Genomic DNA, 27,601 nt, shown 5'->3' with positions numbered 1-27,601 from the left:
AGATTTGGCATCGATCATATCAAAGTAAAAATGGACTTTATTCAATTTAAAAGCAATTTTCTAAACATAACGGAAGCTCGTTATAGCTGCCATCTGAGTAAAAAAGTGATTGCTTACGTTTCTGTGTTTTTTATGCGTAATATCTTTGCTTATACTGGTAAATAGGCTGTAGTGGACAGGATGTGCGAGAGAAAGGGTTACATAGAAAATTAAAGAAATGACCAGTATAGCATGCATTATTGTTCCCACTCTGTGTCCTGTTACAATCAATCAAGTTTCTTTGGCCACATGTAAAATATCTTTATAGAACTGCTTTGTTATATTTGTGGCAATTTCTGCTGCCCTCTTGAAAAGATCTCCTCTTGGAAAAGACATTTTAATGTTTGTGAGACGTTTTACTCCAATAAATAAAAGACATACAAGTGACTTTGTCAAAAACCGATTGCATCTTCTACCTTGTGACAAGGTGACTTGAGATCATTAATGAAGGACATGTTTGAGATGTGTTTGAAACACTGAAGGCCAACAAACCATCATCAAAGAGTCAGAACTCGGGCACAAGGTCAGGAGTGAAGTTTCAGGTTCAAAGAGGAACCTGCTTTAATTTCACTGAAACTTCTGTTAAAAATTGCCCACCTAAAAAAAAACAGAAAAGAAGACGAAAAAAGACGTCATATGGGGCGGTATAGAGCTGCGTAGGTCTCACTTTCCGGGCAAAAAGCCAGGCTGAAAGTTCAGTTTATTTCCACCCCATAAAACTTTCACTATGCGCTGCCTTCCACTGGGATTAACTTACCATCACAGTTTGTTAATATCTGACTCTTTCTAGATCTTTCTGAAAATACATGCCAACCTTTGAGCTCTACACATGACCGCCTCGCCTCGTTAACTGATGCGATACACTCCTACCGCTAGAGGATAGTGTTGACTTTGATAAGATTTAGCCCTGGATTATATATATATATATATATATATATATATATATATATATATATATATATATATATATATATATATATATATATATAAAATCTCAAGGTTATTTCTCAAGAACTTGTTTGGGGAGGGAAGGGTGGTGCTTAAACATCCCCAAAACAAAGAAGAAGAAGAAAGTCTGAACTGAGAAAAGTAGCTAACAACGACTAAATGGTGCCAAGAAGCCATAAATTATTGACTTTTCACTCTTTTTTCACGCACATATGCAGCTGCTTATGATGAGACATGCTCTGCTGCTGCTGCTGTTACAGTTAACTATTCTTACATATACTTCCTTAAAAGGATCATCACGTTTATTGTAGTTTACGTGTGATTATACGGGGTCATAGTTTATCTTCCTGTTAATAATAAAACTGTAACTATACAGTTAAAGAAAAATGGGTCCTGGGGGTGGGTGAAATGGCTGTTTTTACACACAAAAAAATAGTTTCATTTTATTTTATACACCAGAAAAAGGGGTATAAATTAGGCATTAGATATTGTCTTCATTGTATCTGCTCGGCTGAGTAGAATACAGCTTTCAGTTTTGGGGTCTGTGGGTGTCTCACTTAACCTCGGCTCCATATTTACAAAAGCCTGTAGAAATATGTTTTTGCTACTGTGCTGAAAGGTCAACGAAAGAGTTGGCTTGAAAGTATTTGTAGATGTTTTTTGGACATGCGCAGATGGGGGATGCCATATTGGAACAGGAGGGGGGCAGCAGCAACTGAAAGACGTCGCTTGCGTAGCTCACGGGAACGAGAGAGAGCGAGAGAGAGAGAGAGAGAGAGAGAGAGAGAGAAAAGGCAGAGGGGGTCACGAGAAGGAGAGGCAACAAAAAAAACTTGGACAGGTAAGACAGGTGACGGCTCTGGCGGTCCTGAGCAGGGGGAGGTTTTATGGGTTTTCTTTTTTTTCTTTTTTTTTTTGGGAGGGAGGGGGGTTGTATCGGCGAAATAAACACAGGCAGAGTTATTTTTTTCCTCCTCCTCCGCTTTGAAACAGCGAAGTGCTCCAGAGACGGTTTCTGTAGAAACGAGATAATATAGTCGCGAGCTTTCGTTCACGAGCCCAAGTTGCTCAAAGTGTCTCGCACGCGCTGTAATTAACAGCTTTCACCGGCGGAGAGGACGTTGTCTCGTGGCACTCTCGGTAATATCGTTTATTGCCTTGTTATTTTTTTTTTGCCTGTTAGCATGTGTTCTGCCATTTACTGCTTTGAAAACAACACAATTTATAACAATTCGTGGGGAAAATAGGAGTGAGTGGCGGCTCGTGTGTTATTTGATGTGTTTCTTTAATGCTGTGTTTTATATGGCCGCGACGCAATTTTGTTTGGCGTGAGCACGAAGTTGATTTTAAAGATTAACGCCAGAAATGACTTATTGCCGTCATTCTCATATAGATGAGTCATGTGGGATTTTTTTCCCGTCACCTTTAGATGCGTAAAAGCCTTCGGAAAATACCGGACACTGCCAAAATGTCAAACCACTTTCAACATGGCGGGTTATGGTGATCGTAGGGGGAAAACTGCGCCTTAAAATCTTTGAACGAGGAAAAAATAAAACGACGGCAGATAAAGCGTCCGGTTCGGTTTCTTTTGGTGGACATGGACGAGGTTTAATCAATTAAATTCAAAGTGTGCATTTGGCAACTCCGTGGGAGTTTTTTTCCGCTGCAGTTTTGAGTGTGCAAAGTACATGACCGGAGTGCCAGCCAGCCTGCTGGTCGGCTACACCCCTCACAGCCTCATCTTCCTTATGTGCACTTAACGTTTCCTCTTTCACTTTTATCAAAAATGCTGTGGCTCATTCGATGCTTCTAGATCGCCGTGTGTCAGATTAATACAGTTTTTCCTTATAAAACCAACAGGGTGATTTTGATCCCGCCTTTCCCCCCTGCAATCTTAGATTAATATGTTGATGTTGGCACAGTCGGGCAAGAAAAATTTCTTTCGCTGTGTTGTTTTCTCTGCGGGGATTTCTTTTTTTTCCTGAGTGATTAAGCAGATAATTGGGTAAAACCACATGCGTATTTATTTAATTATTTCTCTTTTTCTTTGCGAGGTGCTTCGCAAAAATCAATTTCTTTCTTTTTTTAGTGGCTTTGCAATATTCCAGAGGATTCCACCTCCTGATTAAATTCGTCACCATAATGAGCAGAAACAATAAAGAATGCGCGTAACGGAGCCCCAGATAGAGGTTCGGCATGAATAAATCATGCTTTTAGACTTCTTGTGGCTCCAAAGATTTTTTTCCACGACGCTGCGAGTGGGAATGCGTGAGCGCAGGCGTGCGGATAAAGGGAAAACGCCTAAAATGAGCACTTTTAAAGGAGAAAATGCGAAGATGGTCATAATGTTAAACATACATGATCCATTTTCTCCATGGGAAAGACCAATACGAGTCCAGCTGATTATCATTTTTGGTGGTTTGGCTTTTTATTTATTCATTTATTTTAAAAGTGCCATCCAACAGCCATTTATCATGTGACTGTTTTTTTTGATCAGGCATTGTATGCTAATCCACTGGTGAGTGTTTCAGGAGAAGAGGCAATCACGTATTCTGCACAGATAAGAGAAGCAAAGATAGAAAGAGTCCAGTCCTTTCTGTTCTTCTTTCTTTCTTTCTTTCTGCTGGCATCACACTTACTCTCCCCCCTTATTTGAATAAGGGGAGGAGGTAGGCAAATATCAGCTTCTCCTCCTGCTTTCCAAAAGCCTTGGATCTGCAGGCTGTCCATGTTATGCAAGTGTGTTTTGTGGAAGTTGTAAGAACGCTCTGGGATGTGGGAGTTTCACCCCTTGTTTCCTCTCTCTTTTATTTATTTATTTATTTGTGGTCCTGAGGGGCAGATGCTTGTTTGCCCGTCGTCATTTCATGCTTATGTTTTCAGTGAGTGATCACAGGCGCTTCTAATTGGGGAATAAAGCACACTGGGTGCATTGTGTGCACATCTATGTTAAAAACAGCAGGAATTAAGAGTTAGAAACAGAGGACAAATTGTTATATGAAGACATCCTGTTGCCAAGAGGAAACAACTCTTGGATAGCTCTAAAAGAAGAGAACCTAATACGGAGTAATGCAATAAAACCCAAGCCCATGCAGTGGTAGTTAATCTCCTAAATCCCCTATTAAATCTTTGGCATGGATGGGTTTAGAGAAAGGCAAGAAGACAGCACGTGGATGCCCGAGCGCCCCATCAGGGGCTAATCAATTTAAAAAAAAACCTCTTCTCAATCCGAGACAATTGGGGCACAAATGTCCTGCGTCTGAGATTAAACACTCTCAGACCAGTTTAATCCCCTGGTGACCAATCTGGGCTGTTTCCTCCAGGAGGCTGCAGGTCAGCAGGCTTCATCAAGTACAAACGCAAAACTCCCAGAAAAAAAACTGCTTCAAAAATTTGGCTTATTTTTTGGATGAACGCTGAGGGGAACTGTTGACACTGAGTCAGAACAAACGGCTGTGGATTTTTTTTCCCGTCCCTCAGGGTTTGGAAAACTTGTTTATCCAGTGAGGGATCAATTTAAGGAAAAGCTCAGCTTGCGCTGGTATGGAGTTGTCAGTGTAGAAAATATTGTTTAAGCCGATTTCCAGTGGTTCATTGCAATATTTAATTTTATGTAGGAGGATAGGGGAAGTTTAGTTCTCCTGTTTCCAAACTTTACACACAGAGAAATTAATTTTAAAGCCCGCGTCTTGTGAAAACTCATTGTAAAACACCTTTAAGCACATAGATGTGAGCTTTCTTTCCTCAAGACCCCAAGGTACTTCATTAATTTGATAAAATGAGCATATATGACCTTTTATTCCAGAGACTATTCAAGGAGTTTACAAGTATAATAAATATGTGCAGTGACTTCTAGGGAAATGAGCAATGCTAGCCAAAAGTATTTGAACAATGACACATTTCCTGTTTGTTTTTTTTGTTTTGTTTTTTTTACTTCCAGCATACTGGAAATAAAACCTTCAGCTTAAATGTTTCGAGGGTGTTCTCATCATGTATTGAGCTAATTAGTGTGGGGAATGGTTGGTGCGTTTTTTAAAAAAAACCAAAACATTCTGCCTCCAGTTGCTGGGAAGTGCAGGTGGACAATGATAGGACTGCAGTCGCTGCACTTTTCATCTCGTGTGGTTGTTAAAGCCCTCAAATTAAAGCTCAAAGTCACTTTAACCACAGGGCTTACTCTCTTTCTTTCAGTTCAGAGAAAACGGGCTACAGTGTAGCACCAAAATAGCTCAAAAAGGTGCATTGTTCCTCGCACTATTGAGGGCTGTGCATACATGGTGCAATTTTTCAAAGGTTTGAGGCAACCTAGTGCTACAGTGACTCAGATGGATGTAGGATTTGTTGTGCTTCATTTCTGTTAAAACAAATTAGATGGAGTTGAAGCTGAGAGTATTGAGAACAAGTTCAATAACACCAGTGTTACTGACTCATCGTTTCATGGCTGTAACTTCCTCTCATTTTTCGGTGGAAGTAAAGGCTGGAGAGGAAAAAAAACCATTTCACATATGTGTTTCTTATAATGGGTGAACAGGCGAAGAAGTGTGTTTGAAATTCTGGATTAGGCAGAACTAAAACTGGTAAAAATCTGATAGTTTAAAGTTCAAACAGGAGGTTATGACTTTGGGAGTTAATTGCCATGCATTGCAAACTCACATCAGTTCAAAAATCTTAGAGCTATCCAATATACGATGATATAAAATCAAAAAAAGCTGCAAATTGTGGATTGTTGTCTCTGTTTTTAAAATAATAAACCATAAAAAGTAGTTAAAAGATGTCAGTCAGGCTCTAAATTGCTTTGCTGAGGTGTTGAAATAAGCAGATGTAGAGTGAATGTGAAACTGCAAGTTTTTAAAGAGAATTTTAAGGAAAAGAAACAAGAGCTGCTCATCCTCCTCCTACTGTTTGATAGCAGTGTTTGAGCACTCTGATGAGTTTAATGAGTGTTGTGGAAGGCTGCTGACGACAGTGATGTATCAGTGCTGAAGATTGTAGTGCACTTAGGCAGAGAGTGGGGGATAAGGGCAGCAAACAGCAGCATCATGTGAGCCAAATTAGCTCAGCGTGTTGTTTACGCAATGGATGCACGCCGGAGCCACTGTGGGACGTAAGGGGGTGTGTGTTCTGTGGTGGGGGATGGCACACACACACACACACACGCAGTTAGTTGTTGAGGCTGTCACAGTCTTTGTGCTGCAGCCTCACAGTTCTACATACACTCGCAGCTCCAACAGGCGTGCGAGGACGAGGAGAAGTGTTTTCTTTTCCTGTGGATTTTAAGGCTCTTTCTTTTGTTCTCTTTTTTGGAAGCAGGACTTCAGTGTGTTTTCATTACAGGATTGCTGGATGCGCATCACAGTTTTGTTTTATTTCTTCTTTTTTTCCCCATGTGGGTGCACATCAGGTCGGGTACCTAATCACTGAGTATTTTTTGCTCATTTGGATATTGATTTTCAAAGTTGAGAGCAACAACCCCATGAGCTTGGAGTTGTTTTCTTCTTGATTGAGGATCGCTGTGTGACAGCAACATGCCTCAGCTCTAATTGCCAGGTTGATGAAAATGGGTGTAAGTCGGTGAGTGATTCATTGGTGATGTGACTGCATGACCAAGAACAACCACCAGGCAAGTGACAAACATAGCCTGCTGTTGTGAATATAATGAACTGATGATTGTTTTGATTGTTTTTCTTTGTTTTATTCATGGAATAATGCCAGCGTTGGATAGACTTTTGGTTTTCATTCCTTTAGGATTTACTTTATTGCTTAAAATTCCTTTTACTGCACAAGTCTCATGGTTTCTACGTGCTGTCCTGGCATTTTTAAGTGTATTTATACAGCTTTAATGATGCACTGCAAGGAGTGATCATCAGTGAATTGTATTTTTTAGGTTGGAGGATTTGCTTGTTTTCTCCGCTTTGTATTAGAGGGTAAGACATCCTTTATTGATTCCTGTAGGAAATAAGTCTCTGCAGTTCACCTATCTTAGTTATGATCCGCAGTAGGCAGCAGCTGTGCAGCAGCTCCGGATGTGTGCAGGTTCCTTGGTTAAAGCCACATTAATGGGAAAATTAACTTGGCATGTTTTTGATGCTGTGAAAATCATTGCAGACATGGGAGAACTGCTCAGAGAAGGGACCTGCTGTGAGGGTTGTGGACTAATGAGACATTTAAGGAGTTGAGGGAGGACTCAGTGAAAATGTTCACTATATTTTTGTATGATTTAGTAATAATTATAGCCTAAACCAGGGACGTCAAACTCATTTTGCATTGCAGGTCATATACAGCCTTATGTTATGTTAAAACTTCCATTTCTGTCTATGTGTAAAGAAATGTAACTACACATGTAATCAATGTGATATCTAAATATAAGATAAAAGGTGCAATTTAAGCAGTTTGTCTCAGTTTTTGCACATGATAAAGGGCCGCTGTAGTAAATGAAAGAAATCTGTCAGTATGACTCTTTGTGCTTAAATTGTAAGAAGCAAAATTACAGTGTAAAATTTGTGTAAAATTACAGAAATGTATAAATTAATTACTTTGTATTGGGAATTTTATGACAGAGGTTTTTATCTATAGGAAAAGCTGTAAAAATTGTGAAAATACAATTAAAAGTCAAAAATTTATGTTGTCCTTCACATTTTCCAAAACTATTCAGTTGGCCGGTTTGGAGTCTTCACCAGGGCGATTCTGGTCCCCGGGCCTTATGTTTGACACCCCTGGCCTAAACAGTTAATCAGTCAATGTGGAAATGGTGAAATAGTTGAACTGATTAGCTAAATACAGAGAAACAGAATTAAAAAGAAAAGCAATACCACATAAAAACAGGTTGGGAAAGGTAAAAACAAACAACCCAGTCACATTTACAGTTGAGTTTTGTAGTTTTGTGAGGAGGGGAAGAAACTAACCTTTGATCCGGAGGGCGAAGCTGGTTTGCTAATCAACACCTGGAAGCATGTTTTACCTGTTAGGATTTGCATTAGGTTGAAGGTTATTAGCAGGATTACAAACCAAAAAGACAAAAGAAGTATAGTAAGTTGCAGGTATTTCTGTATAATAACAGAAAGCCACAAGGAAAAGGTTAAAACTTAATATCAAGACTTGGTTACCTGTTTTCTTTTTTATTATTTTTTTATTACAGTTCTCTCCAACAATATTCAGTTAACACATTAGCTTAGCTAATGATATAAAGGATAAAAAGAAACGTGTTTATGGTTGTTAGCGTTACACAGTTACGCTTCCTTCAGTATGTGCCAGAAATACATATTTATGGTCAGACAGTATTTCCGCTTTAGTCTTCCATATTTAGTTACAGTGACATGATTCTGCACTGCTGTATTATTCTCTTGCCTCAGGTGCCTGGATGTATATTTTCTGGTCACACTTCTTTGCCGACTTGTTTGCTTAGTCATGTTATTCCAGTTTTTCTACTTTGTTTGACTCTGACTGGTTATCTGATGCAGTTTTGCTGTGGTATGAAAATGAACACAGCATGCAAGATATTGGAAAAGCACACAGGCAGAGGAGGGAGAGGATGACTTTAATGATGCAGAAAACTGCTGTGCTTTTTACTGCTTTGAAAATATCAGCTGACTTGTGTTAAGTTTCTGAAGGTGGCATTCTTTTCTTTTTAGCACATTAAGACAAACTGGCTGTTGCTGGTTGTGGTAACCACCCACTTCTTCTTTTGTTTATTCTCAAGAAAATGGAAATACAGTGTGCACAATTTCCAAGGAAATTCTCATCAAAATACTGGCTGTTTATGTGTGCAGACCTCAAGGTTTTGTGAACTGTGTCGATTTGTTCGTGTTATTGTAAGTGAAGAGCAGTAAAGGGGGAAAAAATCATCTGTTTCCTGGAAGGATCTTGGACTATTCTGGACAGAGGGCAGATTGAACATTATCTGATTAAATTAGAGCTTTGATCGAATTTATCTTTTCTGGTGCAGGGCTGTCGAGGAAGGCGAGAGATGCTGTGAAGAAGAATTGAAAGATCTCAGGTTTAAAGGTTAATGCTCAACAGGAAGTCAAACGGGCAGCATGCAGTCTCACACTCAGGAGCAGCCACTGGCCCTCACTACAGTGAAGCCACACTATCCCACCAATGGGAAAGAAGAAGAGGTGAACACAGGTAAGACCCTGCACTGCTTTTTTTTTAACCATAATGTGGCCAGGGTGGTTTCATGTTGCAGCCCTCATCAGATCAACAGATTGGTGCGGTTGACATAGATGAAAATGCGTCTGAGGAATCTCACTAACAAGATGGGAAACATAGAATGCCACTTGTGTCACAAAGACATGCTCTAATTCTCTCTGTAGATTTCTCCTTTAGGTCAGCAGTAAGGGTATGTCCCTGGCTGTTTATTGCTTGAACTGAATTCTCCTGTCCTCATGGCTTAGTCACGAGAAGCATGTATTTTTTCCTGTGTACTCAAAGATGGCTGTTATAACACTTATGCCCATACCGTTATGTGGAAGCCCGCTTTACAGGCTGTTTTGTCATTGCACATGAACATGTCAGGATACGTTACTGGCCTGTATCCCAGTCACATTCTGGACTTGCAGTTGTTGTGCTACTTTCTCTTTCTAAAGAAAACATCAAATGTGAGCTAAATGCCAGTTTGATGTTTTTGCAATCCTGAGCGAAGGTGCAAATTTAAGTTTTTGTTCATGATGGGACATTTTTAACACTTCTTATACCTGAAACTGAACCAGTGGAGTATAAGTTGTAAAATGATTTTGATTTATCATTTAACTAAGAGAAGGTGAGGCAACATGCACTGACATATCATGTAACTTAATGTTGGTGTTAAATTGCTTATTTTTGTGTTTCTTGTGTAAGGTGTCCCAAAAAACATGGTACAAGGCACACATGTGTTCATATCTGCAGAAAATAGCCTATTTGTCATCTGAAGTGTTGTCAGTTCCTCTTTTGATTGTATTTTCAGATGCAGGCACTTTTAATAGCATAACCATTTCAGTTAGCAGTTGTGTGTTGCACACAGGAAAGTTATCTCTTTTACCTCACCCATCTTACTGTCGGACTCTTTAAACTAATATCATGAATTTAAATTTGCACTAATAATGTTAAGTTGACACATTGTACACCTGGACTAACCTCGAGGTGCTCTGTTGGGCCACAGGACACAGCTTGGAAACCACTGCGGTGGATTATGACAGATCTCATATATACAGAATGAATTAACTATGCAGTGTGAATCTAGAACATATGTGGAGGAGTTTATTCTGCATTGTCAGGCAGTCTCTATGTAATATGAAATTGTCTGAATTTTGGCTGATGATCAGAAACAAGAAAAAACATGTACTAATTTAATAATATACAAAGTGAAAAATGACCACTAAGGGGAGGAAGCCACGTATGTCCATTCATGGGAAAAATGAGAGCAGACACTTCAGTCTATTAGAAACAAACTCCATCAAAATAGCAGCTCGCTACCATCTCCTCTCATTACACAGAACAGGTTCAGTCCCTCGGTTTTCACTCTGAGGAGTCTCCAGAGATTCGGCACACACTGAAACACACACAGACACAGACACACAGCCTTCACATACTTCACTCACACAGAAACATACTGATGGGAAAAAAACCCTGACGCATGCCTCGACTGCATCAGCTTCAATCACCTTCAGGAGAAACATTAATGACATTATGTAAGACAACCTGCAGCACGCTGTGCACGCAAACTGCCTCCAGATAGTTTACTGTGGATTTTGTGCTTAGGCAAAATTAGCTACATTTACAAGAAATTACAGCTCTGTGTTTAATTGCTACCTGCATTAGGGATGCACTGAGATATGGGCCAACAGCTGCTTAGGCCTATTAATAAATAAGATGACATTTTCCAGTGGCAGTGCCTGGTGTTCTTGTTGTGTAACAACAATTTTAAACTGTCTAAATATTCAAAGGGAGTGTGATGAAGAGCTGAAAGCCTCCGTTCTTATTAGGTATATTTCTTTGTTTCCTGGGCACAAATGGGGCAATAAGTAACAGTAAAAACAAAAATCAGCTGGGAGTTAAATTGTTGTTTTAAGTATCTGTATTATTGTTGGTTAATGTACAGTTGACTTTTGTTCATTTAGATGCAGATTCGATGGAGGAAGAGGTGGAGTTTAACTGGGAGGAGTACCTGGAGGAGAATGGGGCCGACGCTGCCCCTCACACCAACTTCAAGCATGTGAGTGACTGTCTACAAACTTCACCTGACATGTTAATCCTTTAAATACAGCCTCATAGATAAGTGCCATATACAGAGATCCTTTAACAACACATTGGAGAGAACCAAAACAGGGCAGTGCTGTGTTCAGGCCGCTCAACAGAGGATTCAGTGTCTTTGTTTCCTTGTGACGCACGCGTTGTTGGGCGACCTTTGGCATTTCTTTTTCTTTTTTTAAAATACCATTTTAGGTACCTAATTAGGTACCAAAGAAAACATGACAATAGATGCAAATAAATAACATAATAAGGACCAGCTGTTCATTTACTTTTCCTGAGAATATATTTGAATGTTATCATCATACCCAGTCTTTCCTGTTTTCTTGCCCTGAAGTAGGTGTGGCAAATGAAAGCAGTCATTATAATGATATTAGGACATTATCTAAGTATCACCAGTGTAGCATTTTTCTCCTTATCAACAATGCGTTCATATGTCTTTCTTGATAGTCTTGGACTACCACATTTCTGGCCGAGTGAATTTTTTGAGGACTGTTTTCTGTTGGGCAAAGCAAGACAGCATGATTTTTAGTCAAAACAAACAGCACTGTTTGTGTTTGTCATAATGAATACCAGTCAGTGCCACCAGTGCAACAGTGTTGCTTATTGTTGTGTTTTTGTGATAGTTTTTGGACAAAAGTGGAGCTCTGTGTTGCAGGATTAGGATATACAGTATGAGACTTCAGAGGCACACACAATAGCGTCTTAGTAGGATTTAATTCATTGTTGCTTTGGGCCTTTTTGTGGAATTTACAAATTTGTATTTGTCAGATCCTGATGAAGACTTGGAGTCAATGTGGTCTATTATGCTTGCTGAACTGCTGCAAGAATAAATTTATTACATGATTTTATCCTAAACAGAGCACCTTTTTTTACTATCGACCTTGTTTATGCTCTACTTTTGGATAAGCTTTCAGAGCCATGTAGCACTTATAAATGAATAAATAAATAAAAGAGAGTATTTCCAAACATGGAATATATATGTATATTGATTATGTATTTGCATGGAGTTTGCTCACAAATCCTGTGCTTTGTGTGGTGTCCAGATATGTCATCTTTTTGAGACGCATGACGTATGGCAGACCAGTCGTTCCTACTTGCAGCAAAACACTCAGATAGACATGTGCAGTCTGTGTGAAATCTTCAGCGTGACATTAACAAGGTTATTCTGTTGTTAAAGTAATATCAGAACATGAAACTTGAAAGTATAAAGCTCAAGCTCGGTGACTCAGGTTTCACTGTGTTATATTTTATGGGGTAAACTCTCAGTTGGTGCAGTGAGTTACTCAGCTAGCCTGCAGACGTTTAAAGAAGACAATAAAACAGTTTCGAGTAGGCACTAAAACATCTGCATGTTAAAAATCAGCACTTTTTGTGCAAAAATCACACCAGAGGCTGTGTGGCAAAGTGGCAAAATACTGAGCATGCTAGATATGACTGCTCTGCACGATGCCCAGATCATTATCTTTGTGTGAACTAGAACTGGGTTACAGTTTTAGTTCTCTAGAAAGCTGCATTATCAGATATCAAAACAATGTACCACAGCCTAGAGCTTGTTTAAAAGTGAAATCTATATAATCACTACTGATGCTACTCAGACCACAGACTTTTAGAGAGCTAAGAGGTGAAAGAGAAAGGTACTTTTCTTGGTAGTGAGTCTATAGGCCAACTGTGCTCTGCTTTGCTCTGATTTGCTAGGCTGAAGTTGGTTCGGGCTGTCCTGGTCAGGGCCAGCTGAGGGGTAAACCGGGCCTCGAGTCGACCATCGCCGACTATGTTGCCTGCTTAACATGTCGAATTCACCTGCTGTCGCTGATGTTTAATGTCCATCTCACACCTCTCCATCCAGCTGAAGTAGCTTAAATATGTTCATTAGAAGGTGGAAATTGTTTCTGTCTGCTCACAGAAACCACAGAAGAAAGACTAGTAGGGAAGTGGTTTCTCTTTGTGGGCCAGCTGAATGTTCAAGCCGCTGAAACCGAAAACTGTGTTTAATGTTATTTATTTTACATTCAAACCGTTTGGCTTGGTGTCTTTTATGGCATTTTAGTATTTAATTCTGTGAGCCACCCCAAAGGAAGTTGCTCAGGGGTCACCAACCAGTTCACCACTTGCCCAGTTTCCTCAAATTTGTTTTAGGGACACACCATACGGAATATATGCCAGGTTTTTAATGTATTCCTCTTTAGGATGCACCTTGGTGGTGGATAATTACTATTTTATGCTTGTCAGACTGTATCATATTTGGCTTTTTTGGATTTAGTTAAAGAAACTGAAACAATTTGTGTTTTTGTGACAGGCTGTAGTAACAAAGTGCCTTAAGATATCATTTAAAATAAGTTTCCTGTGTGTAGATGGGTCCACTGGTTCATTCTTAGAGTTAGGTGTTGCTTTTTTCTGCTTCAATAATTCACAGGTCTGTGCTCAGCGGTTTAACAAACAAAAACCGCATTTCTCCAAAAGTGGTCAGGTACAAGGACTGGACTGAATATCTGTGAAAAAGTAGCAAATGTCCAAATAAAAGTCTAGCTGCTTGAAAGCAAAATATAAAGGTGGGGGTGGCTCAGGATTTTTGCACAGTACTGTATGTCAGTTGTAACTTAGTGCTCTACTGCTGGTGTCTGTATGTACATAGTTTACTTTCTCATCATGCAGTAAGTGGGAACAAAGTCCCCCGGGTCTCCCTCCTCCTGTGTGCAGCACACACGCAGCTCCACTGCTCTGCCTGTGCTGCTGCACAAATTAGAGATTAGTGTTATTGCAGATGGCACTACATGAATAGAGGACAACATTAAATTGTAACAAACCACCCCCACTCTCCACACCCCATATCCTAGTTACAATAGCTGGCTCTAACAGCTTTCCTAGTTACTTTAGATCAGCATCCAAAAATGTAACACTAATAATTTTATCAAGGAGTCTTTGTTTTTCTTCTTAAACAGAGGGTTAGTTTCAGACTTAGATTTCAGTACTGATTAATTACAGGGTTAATAATAATCATAACAAACAAAAAACGCATGTGGTTATTTATTTATGTATGTATGTATGTATTTATTTATTTATTTATTTATTACTAGCAGTCCTACAGAAAAGACACCCTATACGTAATAGTTACTCAGCTTTGCCTCCATTAATACATTACATCACAGGAGAGGGCCAGATGGGCGAATAGAGCTGATCCTGGATGCGAAGTCTTTATCCACCTCAGATGACCGTGTGTTTGTCCAGCGGAGCAGCTGTCTGCTCTTATGAGACTCACAGCGCTCAGCTGCCGGGAGGACGGGCTTCAGAGGTGTAAAATATGTGTGTCAGTGTCTCACTTTCTTACGTCACTGAGTGTTGAGTGTAATAAAACCAAGATTAAAATATGTGAGTTTTACAAGTGCGCCTCAATGTTGGACAAACTGTCTGTGGTGATTTGAGGGGACGAGGTTTCTTGGGAGCCTAAATTGCCCTGTTGGTAAGTGGATTGAGTCACTGGGAAACAGACCATGAATTCCCCAGAAAAATGTGATTCAGTAAAGTGCAGCCCTCATTTCTCTCTCTGCCTGGACAAATTGAAACAGTGATTTCTCTTGGGCTTGTGCACACACATCCCTGCACACAAACACACACATACAAACACGCAGTCAGTGTTTGCTGCTGAGGCTGCCCGTAGCTCTCTTACATAAGCCAGCCAGAGTGATACAGCACGTTTGCATTGTTGTAGCAGGAAGTCACGGGGCCATTTGTATTGTGTTTATTTCTAAGATGTTGGCTTTTCCATTCACTTCTGAGTGTGTTTGTGTGCGTGTATGTGTGTGTGTGTGTGTGTGTGTGTGTGTGTGTGTGGTGTTTTTTCTTTTTTTCTAGTGTTGAATGTGAACATCCTGCTGGGCTTGTAATGTTCTGGAGAATTGTACAGCAGCTTGTGGCTATGGTGGAAATGCATTATTCTGTGCTGCTTTTATATACAGATTTATCGCTTTTTCTGCACAAGGACAAACTGGGAGGCTTTTGTTTAGCCTGAGGGATTGTTTTAGAGTCTTTTTCTGAAAGTAATTTGGCTTGGTGAATATTAAAATCTCACCTACACCCGTCTTACATGCTGTTAGTAGCACTGTAAAGCAGTTCTTAGGCACTGTCAGCACTTGATCCTGTCAGTAAATATGTAATATCAGGTGATACGCTATTGATAAAATACATGTGAGATTAGATATCACACTGTTGTTCAATTACTTCCTTCAAGGAGGTGATGTGATTGGTTTGTTAGCAGGAGTACTCAAAATGTCATGAATAGATTTGCTCTAAATGTTTTCCAGAGGTGAGGCTCAGTTAAACTTAAATGATTAACTTTTAGATTCAATCTAGATCCGGATGTGGATCAAAAAATTCATATCATAATTTAACAAATACATAGCAAAGTGAAATAGGCTGAAATGGGGTGGAATTGGCAGTAGCTTCACAAGAAAATGTCACATTTTCACATGAACCCAGGAGTAAGTAAGGTTTATTTATATAGTGCTCTCAAAAAATAACAATACAGAATAAGATCCAACAATTAAAATAGTATACATTTATAAAACTAAATAAAAGTCTGAACAGAAGGGTCCTAAGTTTCTTTTTAAAGATATTAACAGTGTCCACAGATCTTACGTCCAACGGAAGCGCCCAGTCACCTTTTGTCTTTGTTTTTGTCTTTAGCCTGGATCTAAGTACAGCATTGATCAGTAGACTTCAGAGATCTAGATGTCATGTATGGTTTTAGTAGCTCGCTGATATATGGAGTCTGGAGTCTCACACTGTTATTGTTGGTTATTTAGTCAAGTGTCAGAAAATTCCCATCATCGTTTTGCATGAGGACATCTCTGCCAACAAACTGAAAAAAATTCCAATTACAAGACAGAAAGTGCCTGGAAATGGCATCTTTAAAAAAAATGCACGGGTAGAAATATCCTGACCTTTAATATCTAATGTAGGTTAAATTCCAGAAACACCAGATTGCACATAACGAATATTCCTGCACTACAACTGATAGCATCTTTGTGTTTACCTGTTCCTGCATGCTCTTGTCTTTGAATCTTCATGCTTTCTGTTTGTAACACTTTTCTTTCATTAGTCTGACTAGTCTGAAGCTCGAGCCATGACGGTCCTAATGAAATTCTCAAGGGTTGTTTTCTTTGGCCTCCTGCAGAGCAAGGAAAGACACTAAGCAACTGTTTTCACAGGCTGTGAAGGACTTCCCATAAGCTGACCTTTGTGTGTAAAATAAGTGGAGTTCCCTTTAACGCTCGTTTTGCTACTGTGAATACTGAGTTTTGAAACAGCACCAGAACTCATCCCCCACACAGTGTTATTAATATTATTTTGGTTATGTCATACACCCCTACTGTCACTACTTTAGTTCCACAAAAAAAGACGGTGGTTCTTTTTTTTTTGTCAAATTTACCTAGTTTATTCCTTTTTATTCTTTTTTTTATAGTTTATTCTGGATGTAGTACCAACCTACAGTGTAAAGATCAGGGGGTCAAGCAGGATGTAAACAAACTTCATGCTTATCACCCTTATTTTAAAGCCAAAGTATCCAAAGGGGCCACAAACCTGCACACTGAAGTGTGGTTCATGGTTGACCTGTAATATTTCAGCTGTCAGACACAGTTTGTACAACCAGAGTTTATAAATGGAAATTGAGTTTTTTCTCTTACAGTGATTGTAATGATAACCCTGGTTTGTCTACAAATTGTGTGATCCTCTGATTGTGCTCATGCCCTGTTGGTCTCCCAAATTTCAGTGTTAACTTCAATTTTTAAGGAAAAACAGTAAGACAAACGTCTTCAAAAAAACAAACAAAAAAAAAGATTATAACTTGAAAGTCCTTTTGTTTTCCTCTATAGGTGGAGATCAGCCTTCAGAGCAGCTTCCAGCCTGGCATGAAGCTCGAAGTGGCCAATAAGAGCAACCCAGACACTTATTGGGTGGCCACCATCATCACTACATGTGGCCAGCTGCTGCTCCTGCGCTTCAGTGGCTACGGCGAGGACCGCAAGGCTGACTTCTGGTGTGATGTCATGACAGCTGAGCTGCACCCAGTTGGCTGGTGTGCACAAAACAACAAGACCCTCATGCCCCCTGAAGGTAGGAAGGATTACTTTGATGCACCCGTGCACCACGCACACATTTAGATCTCTGTATCATAAAGGGTCCTCTTGAACCACTGTGAAGATAAACAAAATCCTGGTCAAAGGTTACTGAAATACGCAGCATTTATGAAATTTACACAAGTTTTACTCACTTCTGTTAGAAAATCAGCTTATAATACTTACATCTCTGGTACCATGACAGATTATGCTGTTTTGTAAGAATAAAAATCAGTTCATTTCTAATTCAAAACTAGCTTTTGAAAACTAACTCAAATGTAGTCTGAAAGGTTTGTAGTGTTTCACCTTTAAAAAACTGAAAGCACATTCCCATTAAAAATCCAGTGCGTTGTGCACCCTCCCCTCCAAAACAAACTCTGCACAAGGAATAAAACTGATCTGGATTGAGTATTTGAAGAGGTAGGCTAGTGTCAGCTAACAGCAGCTAGTAGAAAGGCGGTTTTATCTAGTGAAGTCAGTTTGTCTAGCTGGTACTGCGATGTGAGCTAGGAGCAGATAAGCCACAAATTAATGTTGATGCTTTGGTCATTGCTCATGGAAACTGATAAAAAAACATTCTTCTGATCAAAAGGTGTCAAAATCAGCGCTGGTATAGGCGTGGAAATGGAAATTTCGTTCAAAGTTTTCTCCAGAACGTGTCAACCGTTGAAACGATGTCCCTCTGTGTTATCTGGGAATCTCTGAGCGCCTACAACTTTCTATCACTGAAATGCCAGCAAAGAAAACCTGCTCATACACTTGTCTCTAACAGGCAGTGCCACATAGCCCGTGTTACAGGGTAACAAACAATGGCAAGCAAAAAGTACTGTGGCTTATTAACTGCAGCTCATTTGCTTTTCCTCTCTTCAGGATTTCTTTAGTTTACAATAATCTGAGCAGTGCTTGTAAAAATAGACACATAATTACTATAAACAAGGGTTAACCACATGTTGGTTGTCAAATCTGTATATACCGTATACAACGTTAATGTAAACTAATTTGCTCTTTTAAAATAATAGTTTTATTCAAATTATTTACCTTTTGCTTCAGTGCAGTGAGTTTGTTTTCTTTCTGTCCTGAGAAGAGGATGCTATATTTGGTGCGACAATTGACAGTTGTAGTTGTGACGTTAATGCACCCACACACACACAGACACACACACACACAGGTTAACATGAACACCTCCCATATTTACTTTTCAAAGAATGCTTTAAGTAAACTGAGTGGAAAGACAGGTCTCCTGAAAGATTTTTTTTTTGTAATGGCTGCTCAACTGCCATTTATCTAACCGAAGCATCACACCCATCCCATCACATCCATCCCATTCACCTCAGCCAGGTGTTAAACGAAAGCAGGTTACCTGTTGTACAAAAGGAGCTTTTTTTTTTTTTTGTCTCCACTTTTGCACTTCCATTCAGCCTTACCCAAACAATACATCCTTAACTTCTTAGGAAATCTTGTCCCTTTCACCATAACACAACTTTGTCAAAGCTTTCACAGCTGAGATATTTTTCCACATGCAGCTCCCCCTCAGATAGATGACTCATCCTCCCAGGCTTGTTCAGACCATTTATTTTTTCTTGACACTTTCCCTCCTGATGGATAGATGCGCCGCAGTCGTTGTGGAGATGACCTGGATACATTTTCACTTGACTCTAGTGTCCTTGCCCTCACATCGACTCCATGTGTCCTTTTCAGTCAGAAACTGTTCTTGTGGAAAGTGATTATACAATGTCTGTTTCCACAAGGTGATGATTCACATTCGCATCTCAGGGGATAATCATTCAAAAAGAAAACAGATCAAATCTGCGTTTTGTGTGGTTCAAGTTGCAAAATGACGTAGGTGAAAGCATCTGCAAGTACTGATTGTTCCGCTATCAATCAGTGACGTGGTTTCCCCAGGTATTTGACAGGCTGTTTAAAAAAAAAAAAAAACAGCCATCACAAGTTCCCAAAATCCAACCTGACATATAAATATAAATTGTTTTGTTTTTTTCCAAAGTTTACATAAAAGATTACGAATTTTTAAATGAAAAATAAATTAAGCAAAATATCAGAAGATTTGGAAAAACTTTTCTGTCGTTCGGTTAAAACTTTTCAGTCTTAAGAATTCAATCTGATGTGAAGCGTGCGTGTTGTAAATTTACAGTTTTTGCTTCCTTTTTTTTGAATTGCAAATGATTTGAAGGAATTGTGAGCCATGGTTGTGCCATTTTATGATTGTTTTAAAATCACGACTTATATTTGCATTAGCTGCAGGAACAAGTCAAAGAAATGGTTTTACTGAACAGTTTTGCAACATTTTTTACTTTCAGGTTGTTGTTTTTTGTTGTTGTTACAGCATTCATTGGGCAAAAGAAAAATTATTGTGTTTTTAAATACTTTTTGGCTAAATTCATAATCATTGCGTCATTTGCTTAAGGAACCATGTCAAACTCTGGTCTCTAAATCAGATTGTCTGATCTGTGTGTTCCCAACCATCCACCCTGACCTCCTTCCGGAATACATAAATAAATAAATAGATAATGCGTAAAGCAGGATGAAAAGATTAGAGCAACAGACTAGTCTAAAAGTAGGTAAACAATCGAAACTGAGCACAGTGTCATAGTTCAGATTAGACACTGCTCATAAAAGTAATGTGCGCGCCTCTTAGATGTCGCTGAAGTGTGTCCAACTTTGCGCCACATATCACACACACAAAATATCAGATTAGTTTGCTTGGTGTGGCTAACAATTAGCAGTTGCACATTTCTTCAGACATGTGATTATATGTCACACAAAGCCAGAATTCAACTGCTCATTTTCTACATCAATGGAGTAGTGCATTAATAAGATGAAAAGAAGATGAACCTGTTTAACCAGCTGGTATTTCAGCTAATGGCAGCAATGTTTGATGGTGTAGTCTGCTAGCCGTGGACATCCTTCCTATACACAGGCAGGTTATTATGAATAACCACGTGTGGCACAGATTTCCAGAGGGAGATACATGCACATCCCAAAAGCCAGCACCTTGCCGGAGGCAGACCTTAAATGCAAAAAAAACAAAAAAGTGAGGTCAGTATCAGCAAAGAAAGAAAGAAAGAAAGAAAGAAAGAAAGCCATGCAAACATCTCTAACTGAGCAGGGTTACCTTTTAAATTCTGTGGGTTTAAAATAATTTCACAATTTCTATCCATCATGTTTGCTTTATCATAAACTGATGAAAGTATTTGCAGGTGTTCATAAAAAAATGTGTTTTGCACTAAAAATTCAGTTCCAATTATAATATAACTAACCACTGATATTAACTAGCTCTCTGTCTGCCTGTCAGAAAGCTTATACATGTATAATTGTGTGTGTGTGTGTGTGTGTGTGTGTGTGTGTGTGTGTGTGTGTGTGTGTGTGTGTGTGTGTGTGTGTGTGTGTGTGTGTGTGTGTATTCTAATAATGATGGATGGCTGACACCACTGCATGTTAAATGATGCAAACTGAGTCGTATATCATGTAATGGAGTCAGTGTTATATTCCCCAAAGAATCTTCTGCAACATAGTGTCAATGTGTGACCCCTACGAGTTCTTTGTCGCTTCATTTCAAGGATTTGCATCATAGTATGCACATTTTGTGTGTGTGAGTGTGTGTGTGTGAGTAAGTGTATGTATTCTTAGTAAGCTGGAGTATGAGAGCCAAGTGTGTATTTTTGACTGCTTTCACCTGTGTTACAGTTACCTGTTTTATTTGTTTCCTTTTTTGTTTGTTTTTATTTCTCAGATAACATTTACCTAAGAAAAGGTAAGCAGCTCTAACAGAGCCTCTGACTAACTCACCTGCCTGGCTCACTAGTGGCTAACATGAAATCAACACTGGGTCAGGCTTAGGCCTCAGAGCTGCATGTACAGTGTGCCCCCCCCCCCCCCCCCCCTTCCTCCTCCTCTTCCTCTTTTCACCTCTGTACAGGGCGTGACCTCACAGTCCTGTTGTCATGTCTTGCCTCTTCTTGCATGTGACTCCTTTCTAGCTGAATGTTGAGTGAGTGTGTCTTAGCAGAGTGATAGCAGTCACACACACACACACACACACACACTGCTGTTTGTGCCTGTGCTCTTATGATAACTAGTGCAGAAACGAAGCCGCTCAGTGAGAAGTGTGATGCTTTGATAAAGAGGCCGTCTCCACCAGCGTGCTACAAACAAACAATGAGTTAGAAGGTCACTAGTGCATGTTTGAAAAGAGATCAGAGGTTAAAGGACTGCTGTGTCTGCCAGATATGATCAATACGTGTTACCAGTTCTATGGGAACTTTTTGAGGCAATAGTTTGAAGTGCTGATGTTATGGGGTTTTTTTCTTATGATGAGCAAGTTTGATCAAAAAAGAACACAATGCAGTTTAAAAGGTATCTTTAGTTGCTCTCGTTGCATGTTGAGACTTTCCAGATAGGATGCATATACAGCATATAGCCTTTGAAGTAAAACGTAAAAAAAATCAGATGCACTGGATAATTTCAGAACTTGCATTTAGGCGTGGTGTAGTACTGCTTCCCCACCTTTTTCTTTGTTTTCTCAGTGTTTACTTTTTTCTTTTTATGGATGCAAGTGCGTGGGCGAGAGTAAGGCTGTGAGGATGAAGCCTTTTTCTCTGCTTGTGATTTGGTTGGAAGTTGTTATAAAATATATATCAAGTCTTATATATCAAGCACTTTTTATGCATCAGGTCTTTATTTGTATTTGTTACAGGATGGCTGCTAAAAGGATCAAGCCGTGTGTGTGTATATTGACCCAGGAACAGTAGTTTTTAAAATAAAGACAGTAGACCTCATAAAAGAGAGAAAAAAGCTCTTAGGTTGCTCAGTGAAGTGTAGCCACGCTGCTTTCTGAACTTTTTTAATTTTAGGGTATTTTTTGTTTTGTTTTTAACTGTCGAGTCATGCTGTGTTGTATTGTTGAGTCTAGCATGGCTCTGTTTCAAATTGATAAGCAAGTTGTTTTTATCATTTATCCTTGGTGTAACTTTTGGCTTTTGATCTTCTTTTAATCTTTGCTCTCTTGCTTGTGAATTGCATTTTGTTGTGTGTATTATTCATTTTCTAAACTGCTTGCACTGATGCAAGGTGCTCACTTTGGTTTGCTGTCATAGTTCAGATAGTTTGAAGTCAGTTGGCTTATTATGCCACATACATTAATTAGGGCTCAGTGGAGGACCGCTCTTTGAAAAATTTTAAGCAGTATTTTTATTCTTTACAGTTTTCAAAGTGTGTGTTTTTTTTGTTTTTTTTTAAACGTGTTTGCTCTTCGATGCAGATAGGCTGCAGGCTGTGGTTTAAGTAATGAGTAATGCATTTCTTGTGCATTAACCTCTCAGGTTAACTGCAGGTTTTATATTTAGAAACGGCAAGCTTGTGTTCATGACTTTCTGAAAAGACAAACAAATGCTCAGCGTGCACTCAGACTCATGATTCTTCTTAAAACTGTGCATATTGAAGTATGGAGCAGAACGGTCTCTGCAGGATCTGTAATAGTAGTTTGGAAGCTTTTCATGGTTTTGCACGCTCTTCTTAAGTAACACTGTAGTGGCTTAGTGCTGCCCTTTAAATACAGGGTTTTTTTTTTTCAGGTTTTCCAGGAATCACCTCATAATCCCGACACAGGTTAAGCATATGCTTACATACTATTTGTACTTGTAGATGCCACTGGAACTGTACATATTTTATACCTTTTCAGCTTATATACGCATGTGGCATGATGTGTCACAGTCATATCAGAGCTTCTGTTTGCACAAAGATAAAGTGGGTGGGAGTAAAGCACACAATAATGTGGCTTTGTTTGCAGGCACTGGTAGATATGTATGATATGGACTTTTTAATATCACAGCACATTTGCAGATTATTTGGTTTATTTGCCCTTGGCTATGTGTTACAGACCTCATTTGGAAACCCACTGCCTTAAAGGGTTAGATAAATAAATAAATAATTAAATAAATAAAACTAGAAGTAAAATGTTTCCATTCATCTTCAGAGGTGCCAGAATGCGTGGATAATGCTTGTATTTAGAATGAAGAGTGTGTAAAAGCTAATTTATGTTCTCAATTAACCTTTATAACACAGATCTTGTGTTATGTCCGAATAGTATGACACAGGCAGATATCTGGCATAGCTTGGGTGAAGCAGTCCTTACGGAAGCAGGAATTTTACTTCAGATCTCTGAACCAGTGATAGCTCCAGGAAACGTAGCATCTCAGGAGACTGTTAAATTTGCACATTTTGAAGGTTTCATTATTACAGAAAACAGTTCAAGCACAGGGGTACGGCTTTTACGTAAAAAGCTTTAAGATGAGATTTAAAATGTGGCTGTGATTTTCCTTTTCTGCTCTGCTCTCTTCAGAGTTTCACAATGACTCCTCCTGATTGCCTGACTGTTGCTGCTGCTGCTGGCTTACATTAAGCAGGAGCACAGTCGTTTGTAAAATTTCCCACATGAGGCTCACTTCTACAATTCAGGACTCCCTCAGAAAACTGTTTCACTTTAGTTTGTTTCCAGGTTGTGAAAAACCTGAATACCAGTTCATTTACATATTTGATTTGCTTGGACAAACCACATCTAACAAACACACCTTAATCCCTTGTCAAACTTGCTTATTCAGTCATGAAACTTGCACACATACACAGTCCTTCACTTGAAATGCTCCTTTGCTAACTAATGTGCTCCTAAAATCAGCACCTATTTTAATCAGCATCTTCTTTTTTTCTTTTTTCTTTTTTTTTTTGAAAGAACAGCGAACGAGCGTGCAGCGCTGCGAGCACTTCTCTCCCATAATTTGCTTATTTCTAGAAATTAAAAAGTCATCTCAAAGACAGTGTAAGAGGGGTGAACTGTTTCTTTCCACTTCGCCTGTAATGTCCTACTTCCGCTCCCGCTGTTGGAAAATCAGCTTATAATTAGCTGCGTCGTGCTAAATTACAAACAAACACATTTCATTTGGAAATTTTGCTCCAATTAAAAGACTCATGCTAGTTTTAAAGGCAGGATATCGCAAGAGAAGCAGTTTTGACAGGTAAATGTAGAACTTGTTTTCTGTCACGTCTGCAGGTGAGCCGACAAATTAGTGCATGAAGACAGTGACAGTATAATTGAGACCACAATAGACACATGTGAAAGTTTCACTCTTTTTGAAGCTTTGGGGTCAGAGTGAGAAAACGAGGCCTGTTTAGGCAGTGGAGCTGCTGCTGTGAACTCAGTGTCTCATGTGCATGTATGTAATTCTGTGTGAGTGCATGTGCATGTTCATGTGTCCGCATGTGTTATGTGAGTATACATTTATCCATTCACGTAAAAAGCCTTGTACATAACAAGTTTAGTCATGTGGGAAGGTAGCTGCTCGCTGAACAAATCCTGATGGAGATCATTTGCATATTGAATTCACCACACTGCTTCCTGCCTGAGCCGGCTGGAGATGACGCTCTGAGATAGACCTGTTTTCCTCGCTGTGTGTGTCTTTGTGTCAGTTGTATTGTCGTGTTGTAAGAGGCTGCATTCAGGCTTACAATTGCATTGTGGGGAGAAAAATGCAAAGGACAGCTGACTGATTGGGTTTGCTTTGCTTTGCTACCACTCAAAAGTACTTTGCTTTAATTATAGATCCCAAAATAGTTTATTGTACGAGCGAGTTTGTTGTACCGATTAACAAAACAGATCCTTTTTAAGTTTTTGAATCATCAGTTTGTCTATACAACCTTACAAAATGGTAACAAATAGTAAATTTCAGCTTCTGAAAGTTGAAGATGATGGTTTACAGTTGGTTGTTTTGCTTCACTTTGAGCTCAACACCTAAAAATTTACTTTTTACAACTGAATGTTTTTGTTTTTGTTTATTTATTTTTTGACTTTAAAGAACAGATTCACGAGGAAAACAGTTACTGAGGTTTTCTTTCCGCTAACTCTTTTATCCAGATAGGTAAAACGAGATTAGAAGAGCTGTACAAAGTGCACTAGATATGGATGTGATTTGATTTAAGCTTTCCCCTTAAACAATCAAAAAGGAACATTAAAAGCGAAGCAGAAGGGAGGAAAAGTGCAGGAGGAGCAAACAAAAAGCAACAAATACAAATTCTGTGCATTAAATCATAAATACTCAAAACAGCTTGAAGTTCTGCAGGTTATCCTACAGTTATAGAAATGATAATAAAATATGAAACAGTATTTGTTTTTTGTTTTGTTTTTTTCCCGCCACATTGAAAGGATGTGGAGGCAGTGATTTTTAACGGGCTGGGCTTGGCAGGGGAAAAAAAGTGCTCTCATTTGATGTCGTACGACTGGAAAGAATTTATAAAACGCACCAGTAAAACATCTCTCACGGTTCATATTAACTCGAAATAAATGACTAATCTTGTGATGTCTGACAAACTCCATCAGCCTTATACTGAAATCCAGCAGGAGTAAAATTCCTGTAAAACAAGGTGGCCGAAGTCAGATAGATACTTCACCACGGCTCCCTGCTGTAACCTCCAGATTTGCATAAGCTTACAACAGTTGCGCGTGTGTGTGTCTGTGTGTGTTTCTCTTATAGATTATAGAAAAGCTAATTTGTGTTTATTTGCCTTCTGCATGATTAGACTGCATTTCCATAAGCACTCTGAGACTAGGTGGTTTTTCATGAATTAGAGCACAGTGTTAAAAGCAGTTTACAGTAAAACTGAAGCACACAGTTACAAACACACACGCGCGCGCACGGACATATCTTTACTGTATGTGTCCGGCTCCTGTGGGGCTCTTACTGCTTACCGCTAAGGTAATCATATTTACACAAATTGCTTTAATATCCCCTCCACTGCCATGAATAGGTCAATAAAAATGTTAACAATATGGCGCCTGAAACTGGCCGGCCAAGCACGACAGCAATACGTCTCTCGATAAACACTCAAATTACGCTGCGTGCCACTTCACGTGTGCCCGTTCGCTGTGGTCATTATGGCCTGTTTGGAGAGCTCGTCGGTTACACTGGAAGTTGAATTGTCGTGTGCTTTGAGGGCTGCACATCTCCATGCCAGTGCATAATGAGTGGATAGGACAGGAGGGGGGAATCGCGTGTAATTTGCTCCCATGAACTCTGATTAGAATCTGTTGCACTGCTGCGATTGCAGCTGAAAATGCAGAAACCGTCTCTCTTCCTTAAATATAACATTGATTAGCCAAAGTAAAGCTTTTAATATGAGCCCTGTGCACAGAGGCTGGTTTGTTTACAGAGACGAGCGGATGCAAATATCACATTTCATATTCATATTTGTTTTTGCTTCTTCTTTTTTTTAAAGCTAGATAGTTGCTTGGAGACTTCAGCCAGCTAGGCCTCTAAGGGAGAGAAAGAGAGAGGGTAGGAGGGGGTTGGTGCTGAGATATGTAGTGGCATGAGGGAGGAGGAGGGGTGTGTTTTGAGGATCTCCCCCCGCAAGGTTAATTATGCACTTATTGTTGTGTGAAACTCGGGCTTTCACCTCTCTGTGTCTGCTGCCTTTGGGATGGAAAGCAAGCAAAAATAAATAATTATTTGTATACAAAACGTTAGAGTATAATGAAACTGCAAGCTGGGTGTGGAAGGGGGGAGGTGAGAGAGGAGTAAGGGCGAAGGAGGGTGAAGTTTGCACCTTTCAGCTTTTGCAGCTCCGGCTGAGCTTTAAATGGCTTCATGACTAATCTCAGTAGGATCTGTAAAAATAGTTTATCTATTTCTGCACCACCTGAGATCAACAGAGGAGTGCATTCAGCCGCTGTGTGTGTGTTTATGTTTGTTATTGCAAACCTCCAGCAGCAGCAAGAAAAGAAAACACTATTATTAGGCAGGTAAGGAGAGAGTGTCAGGCCGCACACATGTTCACTGTTCACGCACAGGGAAGCTGCTCCTCCTGCACTGACCCATTGATTCATTTGCCAGAAAGTTCCAGGGTTGTTGATTTGATTCAGGCCGGACCTCTGGAGTGCAAAACCAGGAGAGGATTTATTATTGACTTGCCTCACAAGTCAATTATCTATTTAAAATTCAGAGCCCTCATGGAGCTAACCGCTGTTGTTCGAAGCACGTTTCCAAACAGTAGTGAGGGCTGAATGAGGGCTTTTTCTAAAGAACTACACAATGTTCAATGACAGGAAAGTGAAGAAAGATTTAGACTTTAGTTAATGACAGATTGACAGTCCTCTCCCATATTGAGAAGGTCTGTGGGAACATTTCGATCTATGTGTGCAATGGGTGAACTTTTTTTTTTCTTGTCTTAAAAGCCACAACTTCTCACTCTGTTGATTATATCAACAACAA

At 39.5% G+C, this 27,601-nt stretch overlaps 1 protein-coding gene across 5 annotated transcripts in view; it reads left to right on the top strand.

Moving 5' to 3' along the window:
- Positions 1-1,726: 1,726 nt before the first annotated feature.
- sfmbt2 (Scm like with four mbt domains 2) overlaps positions 1,727-27,601 on the top strand; it is a 57,752-nt gene continuing 31,877 nt past the window's right edge. Inside the window, exons 1-5 of one of the 5 annotated variants that reach the window (XM_063460397.1) lie at positions 1,727-1,828; positions 8,930-9,111; positions 11,082-11,176; positions 17,085-17,325; positions 21,076-21,096. In XM_063460397.1, the coding sequence (XP_063316467.1) occupies positions 9,021-9,111; positions 11,082-11,176; positions 17,085-17,325; positions 21,076-21,096 (448 nt within the window). In that variant the 5' untranslated portion in view covers positions 1,727-1,828; positions 8,930-9,020. Of the gene's footprint in view, positions 1,829-1,997; positions 2,128-6,183; positions 6,608-8,929; positions 9,112-11,081; positions 11,177-17,084; positions 17,326-21,075; positions 21,097-27,601 lie in introns of those variants that run through there. The other 4 variants (XM_063460398.1, XM_063460399.1, XM_063460396.1 and 1 more) reach the window with 4 other exon arrangements.

The sequence above is a fragment of the Pelmatolapia mariae genome, linkage group LG17 (genome assembly GCF_036321145.2).
Source record: "Pelmatolapia mariae isolate MD_Pm_ZW linkage group LG17, Pm_UMD_F_2, whole genome shotgun sequence".
In the NCBI taxonomy this organism is placed as follows: Eukaryota; Metazoa; Chordata; class Actinopteri; order Cichliformes; family Cichlidae; genus Pelmatolapia; species Pelmatolapia mariae.
This window is presented reverse-complemented; position numbering and strand designations above follow the sequence as displayed.